A 20,627-nucleotide genomic window follows, 5' to 3' on the forward strand; every position below is an offset into this window, starting at 1 on the left:
TGTAATAGTAATTATTATAATATTTACGTACGTGTAAAAATATTCAATCAGGACATTTTACCACGAGAATTAATTTTTTTTTTAATATCGCGATGTTTTACGTGGCAATACATATTTTTATACTTTCCTACATTTACGTCCTATGATATGATGGACGTGACTCTACCATTAATAATTTTAAAATTTTAAGCAACGTATTCATTCCCACATCTAGCGCATAATTTAATTATGCAAAAACAAGTAATTTTATATTTTTATTTCTCATAGCGTATTGTAGAAACACCAATTTAAATAATATTACTATCAAATGTCATTCAGAGATACGTATTTAGTAGTCAGCATGCGAGGTGCATAAAATTTGAAATAATCTCAAATAAAACGTCATGTACACCGGGATCGTAAAATGACGCATTTTCCCCCGCTGTATAGAGTGCAGAATTTTGTTTATCTCGATTTTTTCTTCTTTTTTTTTTTGCTCTCACTTGCATTTACCAATATTCGGAACACGTACGGCAGAGTAAGTAAATTTTGTGAGTTCTGTGGACATTAAAACCTTAGGAATACGCTTGGCAGCGATCCCGAGAGAGTGTCCGCTCCGCGAACCGCAACGACATAATTTTTTCTCCAGTACACCTTAATACGCGTACAGTTTAACGAATAACACGGAAGTCAGTGTTATAAGCAATTGATTTACAAAAAAACATTACGCGAATTCCAAAAGTGTTAAAAAATATATTATGTAGGGACGTCCAATAACCGTCCATGGACACTCTTGAAGACATTTAGCCTACATTAATTTATCGTCGTTTATCAGCGATTGACAACCTCTATGTACTATACGTTTTACGAATTATAATTTAATTGAACCATTTAACCGATATAATAAATTGTAGGTATAGAGTACAAAAACAAATTTCAAAAATGATTCTATGCAGTACATAATATCGCAGTTTAATTTTCAGATTTTATAAGTCAAGCCAAGTCGTATGCCTTTGTAAACGTGGTATGTGAACTGTAATACTGTTAATTTAGCTCTATATTACCAATCACTATGGTTAATTTATCTTGGTAGGACTTTCTAATAATGCTTTGAAACCGCATTACTGGTTCATCAACGTATGCAGATAACACATAATATTATGTATCTTAAAAAAATAAATTATGAATGATCTACCAGTGGTCCAGTCGTACCAGTAATAACTTTAGAATATTTGACATATTACCGGTGAATCTTGTGCTAAAAATAATTGCTATAGTTTGTTTTGGACGTAATTTTCATAACTCTATGCCAATCTCTATAAACAACATTTTTTTTTTTACAAAAATTGAAAATCTAAAATAACTATTGTTGACTGGCTAATATAATTTATGTGATTTTTAGTTTTAACTAAAATTTATATAATTTTAATTTTTTTTATGTTTAATAGTTCATTATTTATTTGTTTTAAATTAAATTTACATTGTAAAATTGCACTAATTTTGTTCTATTTTTTATATTCTTATAATTTTGTCTTTTTCTGTAACTCTCTATCTTCATAACGAGTTTGCATGTACGTTGTATGAGAAAAGCTATATAATACATCCTCCTCCGATTTCAAAAGCATGACGTCGCACCGTTTGCATGATTGGCAAAATATTTTTTAAAAAAACTCTTGTGATTTCGATTAATCTATAAAATAAATGTTGAAAGTTTTTTAAAATTATTTTAAATAAATATATATCTACAGATATTTTTTTCGATGGATGGTATTAAATTCAAACGAACAAGGCCAGATAAAACCAGGTTATTTTCCAGTTAAAAATGCATAGAATTTAAGAGAATTTTGTTCCTGTATTTTTGTTACCGGACTGCGAGTTGAAAATTTTCATCGAACCTTTATACTTTAAGTACAGCATGAACCACAATGATCTTAAAGCGACTTTGTGATATGTTATATACTGTATAGGATACTGTTATAGTGATCCACATTTCCCGATTGAATGTAATAGGATTAAAAGCAATAATTGAAAACAATCTTTTACGATTCCTCTTTTGTTTCAAATAAGATTAATGGCTTTCAATACTTCAGTTTTGAAAAATAACATCTGAGACCTGTTTCGTTATTACTTTGATAGTAATCAATACCAAAAATGTAATAAAAACATATAAACCATAGTCATCTTTTAATACGGACCAATAGCATATTATTATATTCCGATGCATCTGTCACTTAAAAATACTCCATAATAATATTTCAACAGATATTTGGAAATTATTTTAGAATTATTTCAATTTTAAACAATGTGCATAAGTTTCAGAGAAAAATACAAATTGTAAACGTTTTATATGTGGGTAAAATAGTAGGTTGTGTAAGCTATAAAGGAACCACATGGTTAAACAAAAAAATAAAAAATAATATTAACGAATATCGTTGATGTGGTGCGTGGGAGGATGCTCTATCACTTAATAATTACGGTAGTAAAATATTTTGAAAAAAAAAAAATGATTTTATATTGTCCACAAAAAAAAAAAAAATGCTTTTCCACCTCTATATAATACATCGCACTTCTACAACAGAACAGGCGGCGATGAATCATGAAAAGTTATTCATTGTGTCATTGTTAAGCTACGTCAAACGTTACTATAGTACCTACCTATTTAGGTTGGACATCATATCCAAATCCAACATACCTGTGTAATGTACCCATGCAATAATATGGCACATGCATAACTTACAGAAAAATGTTTACAATATTTAAATATAAAAATGAACTTGACTGAGATAAGTGATAAGTGGTAAATATTATATTCAGTAATAAGAACCAAATAACCGCAATTAGAACACACACACGAATTCAACTGCAGGTTTCTTTTATTGATGAATTACTTATAATTAATAATAATATAGGTAGGTAAGTACCTATTTTAATTTTATAAAAAATCAAATTGGTCTTTCCAAATCCAATTATTACTATTATTTTTATTATTTGCATACATAACTCATAAATAATAAATACCGTTTTTACTAATATGTTTTAGCTGTGATAACATAATATTATATTAATATACATACACATCATTAAACGCATATTATACAAAATAGCTTCATTGCATTACAGTGGAAAAAAATACTAAGATAAACAAGGTAAATGCCATTCAAACATAGGTATGCTCCTTATTTAAATATAACATATTTCTTAAAAAAAAAAATGATCTATCAACTCAAAAAAATCGATTAATTTTTTGCGAGTTTTTTTTATTAAAATGTCTCGTACTCGTCCACCCCACTATCAATTCTTCGAATATCCTTAGTTTTAAACAGACAAAACAAATACCATCTCACTCTATCTAAAAGACTTGGCAATCATCCCCATTGGACTGTGCCCAAGAAACTCTGAGTGCCTAAAAGTCGTTAAGCAATGTTTTTGTCATTTCTTAAATGAAGTATTGAGTGATACTTAAGAGTCTAGGGTATTGAAGCAAATTACATATTTTAATTTTCCTATAATTAGCGATTTTATCTTTTGTATTTTTTTAGACAATGTGTTTTAAGTGTGGGTGTTTCTATTATTTAAAGTTGAATCAATATTGAATTTATAGGCATTAGCATAATTTGATTAAATTCATAATAATATATTATACAATTTATTCCTTAATATATTATGTATAGTCCAGAATACTTGGAGAGCATATTTTATATTGTTACTATTATTAATTTATTATAAACAATACAGGTCAATATTATAAAAATGTAAGTCACATTAATGTACCTACCTGCAGTATTTACACCTAAGTGTTACTGATTTAGGTCAAAGTTAAACGAGAAGCAAGAATATCTCACAAAATCAAAATACAACTTTATTATATTTCTAATAGTTTGTGTGCAATCGCTTAAAACTATAGAAAAAATAAAATTTCCCAATACTTAACTAACATAATTTTCTACTATAAAAGCGTTAAATTATCACAAAAAAACTTGTTTTTGTTTAAAACTGTTTTATAAGTTACAAGATTGTATTATATCGGCAACGTAATTACGGCGACCTATGAATGAAAAATCCTAAAGATTTTTGAACAAATATCAAATTGATAAATATATTAAATGTGACAAATATAGTTAAGTACCTACATCGTATTTTACATATACGCAAATGTTACTTCCAAACTAAATTGTAAACGTATTCACAAATTATAATAAATTATACATGTATATTATTACTATGAATAAAATATTTGCTAAAATCTAGAAATGAACTTATACTTAAACACAAGTGAACTCAAAGTTTAAACGTTGTTAACTGCACGTTTAGGTGATTACAACATAATTTTCTTACTGTTTCGATAATATTACTATGCTATTTTACAGCATCATAATTTCCGTACGTGTCTTATGCTTCCAGAGAATATATTATTAACTCGACATACTTGTTCCTTAATAACAGTCTTCGATAGTTTCTTTGCACGCAATTATTGTTAATTGCAAAAACAATCTTAGATTTTACGACAATTATTTAATAATTCTCGTGGAACGAATTTCTATGAATAAATATGATATTGTGGCCCATGCGGAAATTGAACGTTTAATGAACGAAAATAATACTATTCATAATCTTTCAAGCGTAAGGTGTACGGAAACGCGGAAATTTTGTTTATTTAAATTTCAAAGTTCTTTTTTATTCACAAACATTTATTTCTCCCTTCTTTATTTAAAACGTATTGTTAATAGCCGTGTGGAAATCCACGAGATAATAAATGTACAGTATCGGGATGTATCCATTTCATTAACTTAGTTGAACAATATAATATAATATTATTTAGTTGTAATTGAAGTTGGTTTAAAATCGTATTTTGCATACAATTCAAGTTGCATAATAACGCATAATATATAATAATAATACTACCAATAATATATAAGTTTACATAACTTATCATGATATTTCAAAACTTTGACGATAAATAATAAAACGATGTGAATTTAGTAAAAAGTAATAGTGGTGAGCCTACATGTTATTGAAACGTAGATAATGATTATATTAAATGTAAAATTAATTAACATAAATGGTATTGTTGCTAATAAATCAAGTTCTTAAATTACTCATTCAAATAAATGTCTTTACCAAAACATAATATTACATATTATATTCAAACATGAAAATATATTCAAAATTGTAATATTATTCAGTAAAAAATAAAATAAAAGTAGCATACCTATATTCTGAGTGTAAAATGCCATACACAATGTTAATTGTTCTATATTTGTACCAAATTGATGGGATTAAATTTTCTTAATTACATATATTTTGTACTATAATATATTATTATGATCGCTTAAAGTATTGAATGTACAGGCAAATTGATTTATACATTTTTATTCATATAAATGTTTGTTATTAATTCATCAAACTAATGATAAATAATTATCAAAAACTATTAGTACCTATGAATATAATATGACAAGCCCAACAAAGACAATAATGATGTGGTATTATTTCCTAAAATATAATATTTGTTATTTCATACAATGATTTACTAATGTTATATTATGTAACTATAATATAATTATTAAAACAAAATCAATAAATTAAGCTTATATATTTTGTTACGGACTTAATATAATAGTATTGAGAGTATAGTACATAAATAATATTTGGGCTTATGAATCGAGTTTCTTTATTTAACTTTAATCGATTAATAATAGATGAGTTAGTTTATTAATTTATAACAATGTATAATATTAACAAAATTATCAACTTAAAGTATACGGGTTGTATTTATTCTGTCCAATTGTGTTAGCTGGAGCAGAATCAATAATTATACAAGGAAACCATCCCCTGGAATACTATACTAACTTTTTTTAATACCATCCGAGTCAAATGTAATGTAAAGGTGCAGGTTTGTTGTTTCAACCGAATGGTATAATTTAGCAGTTAACCATAGTTTGTGGAGTGTTAGTAATTAAATACGAATCAAGTGGTATGACTAAGGTCAGGGGGTTTTAGATAAGTTTTAATAATGCAAGCAAGTTTAATTTAATTTTAGCACCCGTAGGGTCTCTTGAAACCGTTTTTACGTTGAAGTAACTGAAGAGCAATAAATCTATAAGTGTCTATTATTCAACAAGATTTATAGTTTAATTTGGAATTAATTACAAAGGTACATTTTATTTATGAATGAGATTAATGTGAGAGTCAAAAAATAAAACATTTAACATAGGTAACTCGATAACATTAAATTTATCAAGATGTAATATAATATGCACGAATACCTATATGTATATTTTGTATAATATTATATTTCATACTTGCAATATAGTGTTTTAATAGTAACGAATAAAAAATTATCAATATGATGTAGGTACTATAAAACACAGTATAAACTATTTGATAAGAAATATAATAAAAATGGATTCTTGAATTCGAGTACAAAATGCAATATTGAAAATATAATTTTTCACTCTTAAATCAAAATAAAACGATAGTGAAAAGTATTACAGACATATAATATACAAATAGTAAAAATAATAATTGTATTATTGTAACTAACATTGAAAAAATATACATTTATTCATTAAAATAATGGGTTTTATGATAAAACATATATATTTTAATATTCTATATTATTTTAACATCACATCTCCCAACTCAAACAACAAACCATTAGAAAAACAAATTAGAATAGCATGTAAAATGTTTAATTAATGTTTTCTACAAATATCAGAAATTGAATTAATGATAACTTTGATGTGTTTTATATATACGTACCTACCTAATACATACCAAATACCTATATTTTTTTCAAGTCTCGGAAACTACGGCTGTCACTAAACCAAATTTTAATATCTAAACGATTACATTAAGTTTATTGAAACACGTTGAGATAAACATTATATAATTGGTTAAATTAGTTTGTTTTAATATTCTTAAAATACAATTGTAGGTTTTTAAGTTCAAAACATAATATGAAATCCGAATATAAATCTAAAAACCATTTTAAGCACGATAGTAAAATAATTATAATATTATGTCCATTACAAGACGTAATATATCGTAAAATAATTTTTAAATTGTATTAATTTTTAGCCATAAACATTATACACATAATATAGTAAAAAAAAAAAATATCAAGGGGAAGGTGGTTTGAAGTTTTTTGAATACCCAACGTGTGTACAATACTGCTTATTAGAATAGATATTTAGGTATATAATACTTCTATGAAACGCACCCTAACCCATTAAATATTATACGATAAATCATAAACCAGGGCATTAATATAATTTTAATTTTAATAATTAATATTTATTGTATTTAACTTGTATAGAGTAATTTTTATTGTAATTTATTTGTTTAAATTATACTTAGGATCGTAATTATTTATTACATTTATTTTTATAAAATACATAATAAACTTTTCAACTAATCATTACGTTTATAAGCAGGCAAAATAATAATAATATGTACGCGCATATTATTATTTATTGAGATAATTTTTTATAAATATTTCTGCATTTAGGTTTGGCACTACCAAAAATTCCCAGAGGGTTATGGGAACGAGACCATTCCAGGGAATAATAATAAAAAAAAAACTAAAACGTAAACCTAGGTAGGTACCTATTTGTATAAGTCTTAATATAATGTTTTATACTTTAAATATTTGTTTATTTTATATTGTTATCTATTTTAATAGAACAATGGTGCAAAATAAATATTGGTCAATATAATACCAAGTAAACTGGAACCGTTCCAATATTGTACAATGTAACGTTTATTGTTGATTTGAGTTGGTCTCTTCTTACAGTCTTATGTATTTCATTTGTATGATAGACAGAAACTAAAACACTGTGTCACTGTATAGCCACAGAACAACTGTTATTACATTATGTGGTTTAACTGCTGTGATAAGTAGTTACCACATGGTTGTTAAAATCTAACAGTTATCAATATTTAAGTACGACATTTTGACATCGTTTTATATTACCACCTTAAGTTTATTAATTTATATACATCATGGTACACCTTTCAGTATTTGATTCAATGACGTAATTTCTTAGTTTTATTGTTTATTTGTATATATTTAACGATTAAACTGTTATAAAAGAAAATAATGATTTTTTGTTTTCCGATTATAAGTAAATTATCAATACCTAATTGATTGAATTACCCGATATGATAAAAAATTTAAAAAAAAATTAAATATTAAAAAGTCATTAGATAATGACTTTTTAATATTTAATTTTTTTTTTACAGGAGATCCTTTGACAATCCTGGGCCATCCTGAGATTCCCACAAAGTTACGTTTCTGCGAATTGCCCAACCCTATATGTATTGAACATTTTAATTTAAATTACTTAAAATTAAAACCAAAAATTGAATGGAAAGGTTTATCATGAGAAACTAACCACTCAATAGGACCCACGCACCTAATTTCTACAAACCACTGGTATTTGTTATAAAAAAAAAAGGGTTGAATAAATAATAAACATTGAAATAGCAGTAAAACAAAGTCTACATGATCTGTTGATATTAATATACAGAAAATAAATAAATTCAATTTAAAAACGAACAGTTTTGTCTATCCATTAAGAAATGTGGTCGATTGGCCAATTTCACATCCACAATAACACAGTAATTTATCTTATAATTAATAGGTAGTTTTATAGTTATATAATTACTCATTAAAAAATGTACCTACTACACTATACTATATTACTATTAATAATAATATTAATATTATTATAATGAATATAGCTAAATAGATTTACTTTTTGTGAGGAATGATTTTATAGATAATATTAAAAGTCAATATTATAGTAATTAGTGATTGCAATGTAATATAATATTACCAATTCAGTTTCACAGCTGATGCTTCAAAATTTTTAAGGAAATGTACAACCAAATATAACCAAATTTGAGAATTATTATTTATTTTTTAAAGTGATTGAAATACACGTATTTTTGTAACAATAAAGTAAAGTATAAAATACCTTTTGACTCGTTATATTTGATTTTGTTTAAATACAGTATAATATTATATATTATTAACTTATTATTTTATTATTAATCGATACAATTTGAAAAGAGCGTAAACCTTAAACATAAACGAAGAGCGGCACACGTGAGGGAGTGGACTAAGTCCATTTTTTTTAAAAAACACATTTATGCGCATCTCTTCTGGTTATATACTAATCAATAAGGCATTTAAATATACAGGTAGGTACACACATTTATTTTTACACGTTGGGATCCACCTTCTTAATTTTTCCCAGATAAAATACTGTGCATACTTATTAATAAAATCGTTGGTAATATAATATAACACAATATAATATACTATTAATATTAATAGTATACATTTTTAATTCTTACAAGAATCAAGGAATTTTAAAAACCTCTATAGTTTATACTTTATTTTTTCAACTGAGACATTATTGTTAACTAATTAGGTTCAAGGTTATCTTTCTTTATTTTTATTTCGTATTTAGATTATTTGGATTTTAAAAAACATTGTTCGTGAGCTTTAAATTCAATATTGGTACCTATATATTTTTGAAATCATTATAACACCTACCAAGCTAATCACAATAGTTTTAAAAACAATTTTTAATGAGAATTCTCACAAGAGAATTCAATAGTTTATGGCAATAATTTAAATTATTAAATAATAAGGGATAACATTAATAAAATGCATTCATTATATTCTTACAAAATATAACTGAATTGTAAATTAATGAAAGTTGAAGTTAATGTTTTTCAAACTTCAGAAAAAATTAAGGTAGTTACTTTACAAAATATACATTACTAAGTAATAATAAAATATAATATTATAATTTAATATATTATGCTACACATTATTCAGTTATTGAAAAAAAAATGATTTTCTTATTTTAGTTCAATTGTCTAAATATAATACAATACATAATATAAGTAAATTCTATACACAAAACTACGATACATATTATAAAAAACAGTTATAAATATAATTTTCAGTCAAATAAAATAAAAAATATTAAGTACCACAAAATATGTAACCAAATATCAAGGTGTTTCCGAGATTCAGTAACATACACTTATTTTTGCGAGGTAAATTTACCAGTGTATCAAACACTGGCCAACAAATAACCCTTTGGAATTCCCAATGCCCATGATACCGGACAATGATAACCCCGGGTACTGTAGCTTACCCCCTTGTTAAATTTATCGGTCGGCGGAATTTCTCTGTATAAATGGCTTCTGAAATATGTCCATTTTGAACATTCCAAAACCTGGTGGCGGCAAAAGCGCACCCCTCTCGTACATTACTCTCGTCGTTCACAACAGAATTTAATATTAACTGCTTTGAATGCGCATAGGGGTTGTTCTCGTATAAGATACACAATAAATTATTCGACAGGGAGCCATTTAACGGAGCCGGACCAAAGGGATGCTGTGGTTCTTGCATAGTTCTACTACCGAATCCATTCAATGGACCAAAATCCTCGGTCGTGGCCTACCTCACCGCCAATCATTGCTAAACAATTACCTTTGCCCCATTAATTAGTTGTAGTTAACAGAAACAATATTTATACATATAACCAGCCAGAGAACTTTATTATTTTTACTACCTACACTTATTTTTCTCGTCACATAGTAATATATAATATTGATCTGTAAACGTCATATATATATTTTTTTTTCTTAACGACCCTCTTATTGCGTGGAGCTAGGAGAGGTTACGAAATGGATCCACTTTAAAAATATAGCACCCTACTCGATCTCATCTCACCCACTAAACACCATCATCCCTAAACACTTGATAGTTCGAGTGTCTGTCACATTAATTATATCTGCAAGACTGCAATGCACTGTCGCATTAGTTTGCCGAGAATAGCCGGTTAGGTTTGGACAAAGAGGTTAACATTTTTCTTTCATTTCAAATTGTTACGATTTACCGATTCTGATATGAAATACATTTCAGTAAATTTGGGTCAACAGCTCGTTAGTAATTTAACGACACATGTGTTTTGACAGGCACTAAGCTTTGCATATATGAAACGGTAACATTCGTACAGTATTGGTCTACAAAATTCTTCTCGAATAGCATTAAGCTACGAAAGTTCATGTAACCCACAGATCCTTCCATTAATGAAATTTCAATATATAATATTATAGTAGGATATAATTTATTATTATAGGTATACTAAAACATAGTTAATCGTCTACAAGATTTTTTTAAAATCCTAATTCACTCTATGGTTGTGCGATTGCTCTAGCTACTGTATAAATGAATAATTTTTTAGTATATTCAACGTATCTAAGAAAAAGATTTTTTATTGGAAAACAATGTGTATAATAATAATGTATTATAATTTATAGTATTATCTAATCAAGTAGTAAAACGTTACAAAAATTGGTATTTTGTTATTAGATTCTGAGCGGAGCGAGGAAACTATTTTGGTTTTGCAATGGTATTTATTTTTTAAATTTTTTAAATTTTTATATCCTGTATACAAAATTTCTATCAGAAGGAGTGCTTCGATAACAACATATAGTACCTTATATTTTAGAAAATTGGATCAAGATGGTACTTTAGAGAGGTCATTTTTCGATTTTCTCAATAGTTATTTAATGTCACGGGAAAAACCACTGAAAAATTACAAAAAAAACGCTAAAAATGGGATTTTAATTTCCAACGCTTTGTTTATCACCATAGAAACGAATAAAAAAATTACGATATTATAATATTAATTCAACTTACATGATAAAATAAATAATAACAATATAAAATATCCAGACTGACAAACCATCTCCGCTCAGAATCGTTTTTCGTATACAATGATATGATATCATTGAATTCAAATTTAATACAATCCATTATACAGTGACCCAATTGTCACCTAATGTACAGCAGAGCGACATCTACTTACCTGCTTTTTTGTATTTGTATTTCAAAAATAATTTTAATATTATAAGTGTGTATTAATTATTTATATTTTACGACACAATTTTCACGTACATAATAATTAATATAATTTTAGACGAGTCTTAAAATTTACATTTGTTATTTTTTTGTTCAATATTCATGTTTATTATATTTATGTATATTGTATTTGAATACATGAATAGATAAAAAATTATTATTTAAAAAACCAGGATTTGGTATTCAATTAGAGGGCTGTAGTATGTTAAACACATTCAATCATATTTTATACTATCATATTTCTCGTACAAGCTAATAGTTATGCAATTAATTATATATTAATTATGTAATAGCTAATGCAAATTAAACAAAACTGCATTCTAAGGACCGCATTCATATAAAAAAAATTAATAATTATCTTATTATATATAGGTATTATATATGATATTATTATCAATATTTTTAAATGTTATTTTGTTGAATTATTATTGTTATGTTATAATTTGTTCACTAATAATGAATTATAATTTATGTTCCAAACCAATATATTAAATTACAAAACTATTGAATCATTCAAAACCCAAAATATTTTTTAAAAATAGTTTCAGTTCTAAGTATACATGTAGAAATTATTAATTTAACTATAATTGTATATTTAAATTCATTTTATTGTTTTTATGCAAACACTTTAAAATATGTATGGATATAATAAATAATAGAACGTTTTTGAACAAAATAATTTAAACAATAATTTATAGAACTGAATATTATATTATTTGAATTTAAATGAACGTTACTATTTTCATAATATTTTGTCTAAAAATAAAAAATATACGTATCATAATGTAACTTTATTTTACCCACATTTTTTTAAATAAATATTTTATTGATTATGTTTAAATTATGCCCCAAGAAGTAATTGTTTATACAACATTAAACAAAACTTTTAATACGTTTTTAAATCTATTTGTATTTATATTTTACTGCTTAAGTTTGTTTCGCTATTCATGTTCAAGTAAATGTATTAAAATGAGAAACCTTAAAACTAATAAATGTAGTTTATAATATAGTATGTTATTAATTATTGTTAAATAGTATTTACCTGACTCTTGAGCTGTCATGGAACGCTGCAGGATTGTCCGGCTCAGTAAATTTCGGTAAACTGCCTTGAAGCATGTACAGTCGAAACGTTAACAGTGCAACTGTCTGCAAAGTTTACAGTAAGTACATGTGAAATTACACTACGCATCTTTTATTTAAACGGAATCAATCTTTAGTGAGTGATGACAAGTGGTCTTTTGTTTTGTAATTGCCATATTTAATACAACATTAGAGATAGTTAAATTTAGTAAATAATGCTTAAGAGTATCGAAGTGATGATTAAAAAAAAAAAAAAAATTAGAAACAATTTTTGTTCCTCAAGAAATGAAATGCTATAAGAAAATTCTATAAAATGTGAATGCGTTGTGTCGATTTCAGCTTTCGATAAGTGAATTTACAAGTTATAATGATCATATCTTGTGAATTAAAAAAATAGAAGATATAGATGTTTAAATAAATAATGAAAAATTTAAACAGGTAATTACAAATACAATTTACGGAAGCATCATAAACCACACTATAATTATTATATACAAGTCTATATTGGATAAAAAAAAAAAACGCTGTACAACTTCTGAAATTGTACAAGGAATGTAGGTGGTTATAAGATATTATATTTGGTATCCTTTGAATTAAATTTACCAGTAAAATGTAAAATTAATAAATTTAAATTAAATTAAACTCAATTATTTTAAATAATAATATGCTGTATTATATCTAATGTTTAATCAACTAAAAAAATATAATATGTAAAACCGTATTTTAAAAATGTAATAAACAACGTACCGCTGCTATAGTTTTTGGAACCCTTCTTGTGAATGAATTATATTCCTCAGTCTGTTTGTGTTCCACCAATGACCTACAAATCAAATATTGTTTTAGTTGTTTAAATAATAAAATTTAAAATATCAATTTTCGGTCTGAAAATACAATTACATTTGTAATAATTGACTAATTGTACTAATCAATACATACTAACCTAATAGAAAATAGTAACTATTTTTTTTAAAAATAATTTAAAAATAATGTTCATAAATTAATTAAAATTAATCTTACGAGTTAAAAAGTTTAAGCTCTACGAGTAGGTATATTACACCAGATATTGTACAACAAACATAATTTTCATTAATAATATATCAATGTAATATTTTGTTTATTAATTAAATACTATAATATTATACTAAGTAGTTGTACAGCATCTAAATGTAATTTAAAAAGAGGATAAATAGAATTTAAAATTAAAATGAGGTACTTTAACAGCGTACAGCTAAATAAACAAAGCAAATAAGATTTTACTAACGATAGATATATATTGTTTTAAATGTAATTTCATAAAAAAGCACAAATAAATGTTGGTATATCAATTTAAAATCAGTGTTTTAAATTACTATTTATATCTACACTGTGTATATAGTATAATGAGTAATCAGGGTTAGTTATTTTAGGGAATTTGCAAGTTAATAACAGATGACTATATCGTTAAGTAGAGTTATATCTTTAAACGCTAAATGATTAATATTTCACACTCTATATTATATCAATGTTGTTAATAAGCTTAAATGATTTCAAAAAAAAAATTGATTGAATGATTTTTATTTCTAAGTAGCTACAAAATATTTTAGTTTTCTTACTTTTTAATATGGCCCCACGAAGAATATATGTCGTAAGCCAGATTTACTAAAAGGACCATTAGCCCGGTTTCTTTGGCCAACATTGATAACGCTCCAAATGTACAGCTAAGCAACACCCGTTCTCTGCGTTTCCATCGTGTGCTGTGATATAAAATAAAATAAATTATAAGACATAAATAATAAGTACGTACATCTAGTATAATAGATTTTGTGGATTTAAGTGATAAGTACAAATAAAATAATACAAATACTTATAAACATTTTGTTCACGGTAATCTACATTTATTTTTTTTTTTTGGTAAATACCTATGCAATTTATTTAGATCTTATTTGGTAAATTACAGTTTTGGAATATTTCAACTAAAAACGTATATATGGGGTGATTTAATAATACTTAAAATATGCTTATATACTTAATTAAAAACACCATAGATATAAACAATGAATATTACATGTTTAGCTGAAAAACAAATCTATCGCCGAAAAATAATATTTATTTTATAATATTTTATACCTAATACATTTTGTGGAAATAAATTCATTGGTTGGTTTAATTGAAATATATCAATTTGTGATAACTGCAGACTAAATTATATTACATTTTTTTATGATTCTGTTCTGTGACGCATTTTTTCCAAAATAGGTTGGTACTTAGTTGAATCAAAAGCGAGCAAAATAAGAGGTAATATTTTCTTTTAGTTATTACATTTATTAAATCTTGTAACAAATTAAAATATAATTTTTGCAGATAACAGTTATTTATTGTCCCGTTTTTAAACTTTTAACGTTGTGGTTTATGCTGAATGGAAACTAAAAATTCAACGAATTATACTCTTGAAAAATGTTAAAGGAAAGTGAATATCGGATATTATGTAATATCACAGCGTTGTTATCCCCCTTGGTATCTACTTTTTTAAACTCGCTTTTTAACAGATCTAATTTTGAAAAATAACATTTGATCAAAAATGTATATAAAATATGCATTTATATAAATATTTTTAAAATAATCAACATTCAGTCCGGATCGTTTTAAAACGAAAATCAAAAACTAAATTATTAATATTCATTGCCTAAGCATATATGGATTTTTAAACTGATCAATATAAATGAAATAATGATATTGAAATATTGAATTATTTATATTGGTTTGAAATTGTATCAATTAGACAATGTTATAAGTACAAGCGTAACATAATATCATGTATTATAGGTACAATTCCATATACAAATAAGTGAATATAAAAAAATGCATAATAAATAAATTGTTGTGTTTATAAATAAAATATCACAGTGGGTCATGCTTATCGATTATTTTCAGAAACAGAAACTACAATAAATCAAAAGGGTTATAATATTTCGACGCGAATGTCCACCAAAGCAATTATCAACTATTGTTTCCCATGACAAATATATTATATTATACATTGTATAGGTACATAATTTCAATACTGTGTACAAATTATACTAAGCATAGATATAAGAACTGGTTGTGAACAATCACAATCAATGGTGATTTGTTCATCAATCGCATTGTTTCTCGGCCAATGTGTACAGACCACAGGCATTGGATCTTGAAGTCATATCATATTTTATCGCCGAATGTCATCAAAGGGTTATGGACATCGTATATTATACGAGAAGGTTTAGGTACTTACCATTTTTTTATATAACAATAATACATATCGTGAATATTGTGATCCTATAATTCTTCTGATGAGGTTTCCTTTGTCAACGTGTATATAAATACTTAATTAATTTTGATTTTAATTATGGAAATACAGCGGTTTGAGAACGGTCATCCTTATGGTCAAGACCTTTTCCAGACCTTTTTGACAATCACAATTGAATGCGCTAAGTTTTTAAAATCCCACGCAGCGTTGCCAAAATATTATATACCATTAACACTTGTTATCAATTATTTTATTGCACGTTGTTTTATATGAAACATTTTATGTTTATATATTGACTAAACAGACAAATACTAAGACTTATTTCCACTTTTGGTGGGAATTTAGTTGCTTTAACTCCCGAAAATACCGTTTATACAGAGGAAAGATAGATAATCATAAGCAGTGGGTGTGCACCAAAAAAAAAAAAAAATGCACTGTGAGATTGTTGAAAGCAGAAGGTGACAATCACACTATCAAACAAGTTTCTGGTGAACACTGTCATTCTATAGTCTATACTATAGCCACTTCAAAATTTGAACGTCAGGTTTTATGGGGAAATTGTAAGAAACAGCTTTGAAATCAATTTCAATCAGACCAACAACAATTATTCGTACAGAACTCACAAAAGACATTAACACTTCAGTTTTTCAACATAAAGATTTCAAATCTGTACGAAAAGCAATTTACATCAAAAAAAGAAAACTATACACGGCTTTTTCAGATACCCTTATTGAGGGTGTTACTCGAAAAAATGAAAAATGATGATGTTGTTAAATATTATAGAGGTCAAAAATTTATTTATGTACACGACAGAGTATATTTAATATTTTGTACTACGAATAAATAAAATGTAAATTTCGTGGTAAATTGCACAACTATTTTTGCAGCCAACGCTTGCATGATATACACCAGATAACTTTCTACAAAATATGCATACCACCATATTATACATCGTTATCAACATGGATATTGTATTACAATAGTTTAATTTTTCTTAGAAAATAATACAAAATAAACTCACATCGACATGTGGAGTTATTTAGGACTTTTGCCAATAACTAAGTTTAAAGTTGTAGTCATTAAAAACATACATTTTGATTTTGAAATCAGCACGTGTGAAACATTACCAAGTGTTTAATTTCAGTGGGTAATATACTTAAATATACTTTAATATACTGGGTAATATACATAAAAAAGTCATTAAAAAAAAAAAAATAATGACTGTTATTATAATATAATTAAGAATATAAGAGTTTGGATGTGAAATTTCAAAACACAGATCACTACTAATTTTTTGGTTTGATGGTCGTTACAATGTTTCATTTCGAAACAGACATTTTTGGCCAGGTTTGTAACACGTGCTCAATCGTACGATTTCCATTTTAACCATTTTTTATATTAGGTATATTATTATATGTATAATGTATAATATCATTAAGCTCGGAAGCACTGCTATTATTATTTACAAACGACTCAGGGGCAAAGGTTTTATAATTTACGTAACTTTTACAACCCACGATAAGTAACATTTATTATATACTCATAAATTACAATTAATTTGTCAAATGTCGAGTACCTACACGGCTAAGTGGAGAACCCGTCATTTACGGACACCATTCACAAGTTTCCGTGTTATAGAGGTTTTTACACTTTCATTGTATGAAGTGTCGAATGAAAACAAATACAATCATAACCACTTGGTGGTAAAATATAAAATGTAAAGGCTGCAAAAATGTTATGTAACTCGTAAAGAAATTCGATGGTAAGTTATGTAACATTATCATCGTTTATAAGTATCATGATAATGGCTTAAACTGTTGGTCATACTCGTATTTTATCAGAAAAAAAGACAATATTTTCTGATAGAAGTTCTTCTGTTCACGCGTTACATCACGCCGTCGAGACACATCGCTATTACGTGCACAAGTTGAAGTTATCGGTTATCTGATTAACACAACATTAATGTATTGTTATTGATACTATATATAGACGGTCGTCGAAATCCTTACAAATGTCCTTATACTAATATGCATAATATACAGTTCATTAAAATCAATAAAAAGCACAACAACATTGTAATCTTCAGGGCAACACTGGAACTAGGCCTAGAGATCGGAACTGTAACATTTTTTTTTTTTTTTTTTTAACAATATTGAGATCGGAAATTAACGTTTTTCTCAAAAAATAATTTTTCAGGGATTCAAAAAAATATAATTTCTTACGTCACAGAATATTTTTGCTGGGAAATGCACCGATATTGTTACGGGCCAAGTGCAGAGAGCGGACGACGAGACCTTCACGACTGACAACCATACTACAGCTGATATTGGGTACACACGACGTTTAAAAATGAAAGAATGCCAGTGTATATTAATAATATATATATATATATATATATATATATTTATATAGTATATAGTAATAGTATAGTTATAACCTAGGTTAATTTTACACCCAGGGGTAAAAACATTTGAGGGTATTAGAAATCTGTGACATTGCGGGCTATACATAAACATGACACCAGCCAATTTTAAAATCGAAAATCATCATCATACTCTTGTGACCTGGTGCGGACTTGAAAACGGGTGCAACGCGATCACGCCCGTCCAGTAGACCTATATTATAGGATGGAGTAGAGCGTGGACACTAATGATTACACGTCTGTGCGTTAAAAACACCTCCTCCGCTTCACCGCCGCCGCGTCTAATCTGCCGACCGCGTGCGATGACAAACGATCGTCGGGCACAAAACTCCGCCGCACCTGGTGTACCTCTCACGGCGACGACACGCCCGTTAAAAATACTCGTTTCACACACACACACACACACACACACACCCACCCACACCTACACCCACACCCAAACCCAAGAACCCCGGGTTATATATATATAATAATATATAGATAGATATACGCGTATGTATTCAACTCGCGCGAGGCTTAAATAAATGCTCGACAATTTACTGGCACTTTGCGCACAGCTGCTAATTCCTGCACCCTGAGGGCTATCATTCATGCTTAATCATACGACGGCACTGCGTCGGACGCGAAGGGACGGCTGCGGAGGTGAAAAAAAAATGTAAAAAACCTTACTGCAGGTACTGCACTCGTGGCGCTCTTCAATTATTCACGAAAAAAAAAATAAATAATAATAATAATAAATAAATAATTAAATAATGAAAAGAAGTGCTCGGCCGTGCAGAGGAAAAATAAATCTAGTGATCGATACACCGGCTACGGCAGCGGCGGTCAGTCATCATTGAAGAGATTAATAAAAAACCCAAGCGCGTTGCATGCAGTAAATTAGTGAGGATGGAAGTTCTGTTTTATACCGTTTTCACCACCACCGTCGGCAAATAAGTCGGACACTTCGATAATGGCTGTAATTTCTGAGATCCGATAAACTAATATTATGACCGCAGATGCATAATAAAAAACAAAACTGACGATATTAAGTGATCAAAACGGTTTGTTTGGAGGCATTGTATGTTTTTCAAAAATGTTTACAGTTTGGCCATCCTTTCGTACTGATTAATATTACCATTTTGCATATTCTAACAATTTATTAATAGTCTTTTATTATTTTTTACTATATTCCACGCCTTTGTCACCGGTTACCGGTAATTTATGTACTATAATATTTTAACTAGTATCGACTGTAAGAGGTTAGATAATACTTATAAAAAAATATGATTATGATATTATGAATTTTATATATTTTTTTTATTCTAATAGTTTGCATATTATGGAAAAAGTTTATTTTTTGGTGACGTTTAGCACTTTTCAACATTTATGTGCAATGTAAATATTTGTATTGCTTACATAAATATAGCTAAAAATATACAGTATAATATACTATAATACTATGTTATTTTATAGGGAACGGATTTCATTGTAATAATGAATAAAACAATATACAGTTACTGCAGGTGTCAAGTGTAACTCATCATTGAGTAAGCCACTGTAATGTAATTGTTCAATTCGAATTCAATGATAAATCATTGTGTACAAAAATCGATCTGGTGACTCTTAAGCTAAATATATTTTATAGTATACCGGGTGATTCTTTTATCATTGAACACTCATTATTTCAAAAAGTGTAAATATTTTTGAAATATTTTTTTACATAGTTTCAAGTCGCTTATAAAATACGCTTATAGAAAACGTTTTTCTTAAAAATTTATATTTTCAAATATTTTTTATCCTTATAATTTTTTAAGTTTTTTACTTTTTTGAATGACAACATTGGGTTTTAATTTTATATTCCAAAGCAGAATATTTTTCTTAGTATTTTGATACATTAAAATCGAATTTGGGGCGAGTAGTTTATGAGGTATAAATATTCTAAGTTTAGA

At 27.0% G+C, this 20,627-nt stretch overlaps 1 protein-coding gene across 1 annotated transcript in view; it reads right to left on the reverse strand.

Moving 5' to 3' along the window:
• LOC100164262 (protein O-mannosyl-transferase TMTC1) overlaps positions 1 to 20,627 on the reverse strand; it is a 120,070-nt gene that overhangs the window by 55,650 nt on the left and 43,793 nt on the right. The window contains exons 4-6 of the mRNA XM_001943223.5: positions 14,605 to 14,745; positions 13,760 to 13,832; positions 12,975 to 13,078 (exon numbers count right to left, since the gene is read on the reverse strand). Of these exons, the coding sequence (XP_001943258.2) occupies positions 12,975 to 13,078; positions 13,760 to 13,832; positions 14,605 to 14,745 (318 nt within the window). The remainder of the gene's footprint in view (positions 1 to 12,974; positions 13,079 to 13,759; positions 13,833 to 14,604; positions 14,746 to 20,627) is intronic.

This window comes from Acyrthosiphon pisum, chromosome A1 (genome assembly GCF_005508785.2).
Source record: "Acyrthosiphon pisum isolate AL4f chromosome A1, pea_aphid_22Mar2018_4r6ur, whole genome shotgun sequence".
NCBI lineage: Eukaryota > Metazoa > Arthropoda > Insecta > Hemiptera > Aphididae > Acyrthosiphon > Acyrthosiphon pisum.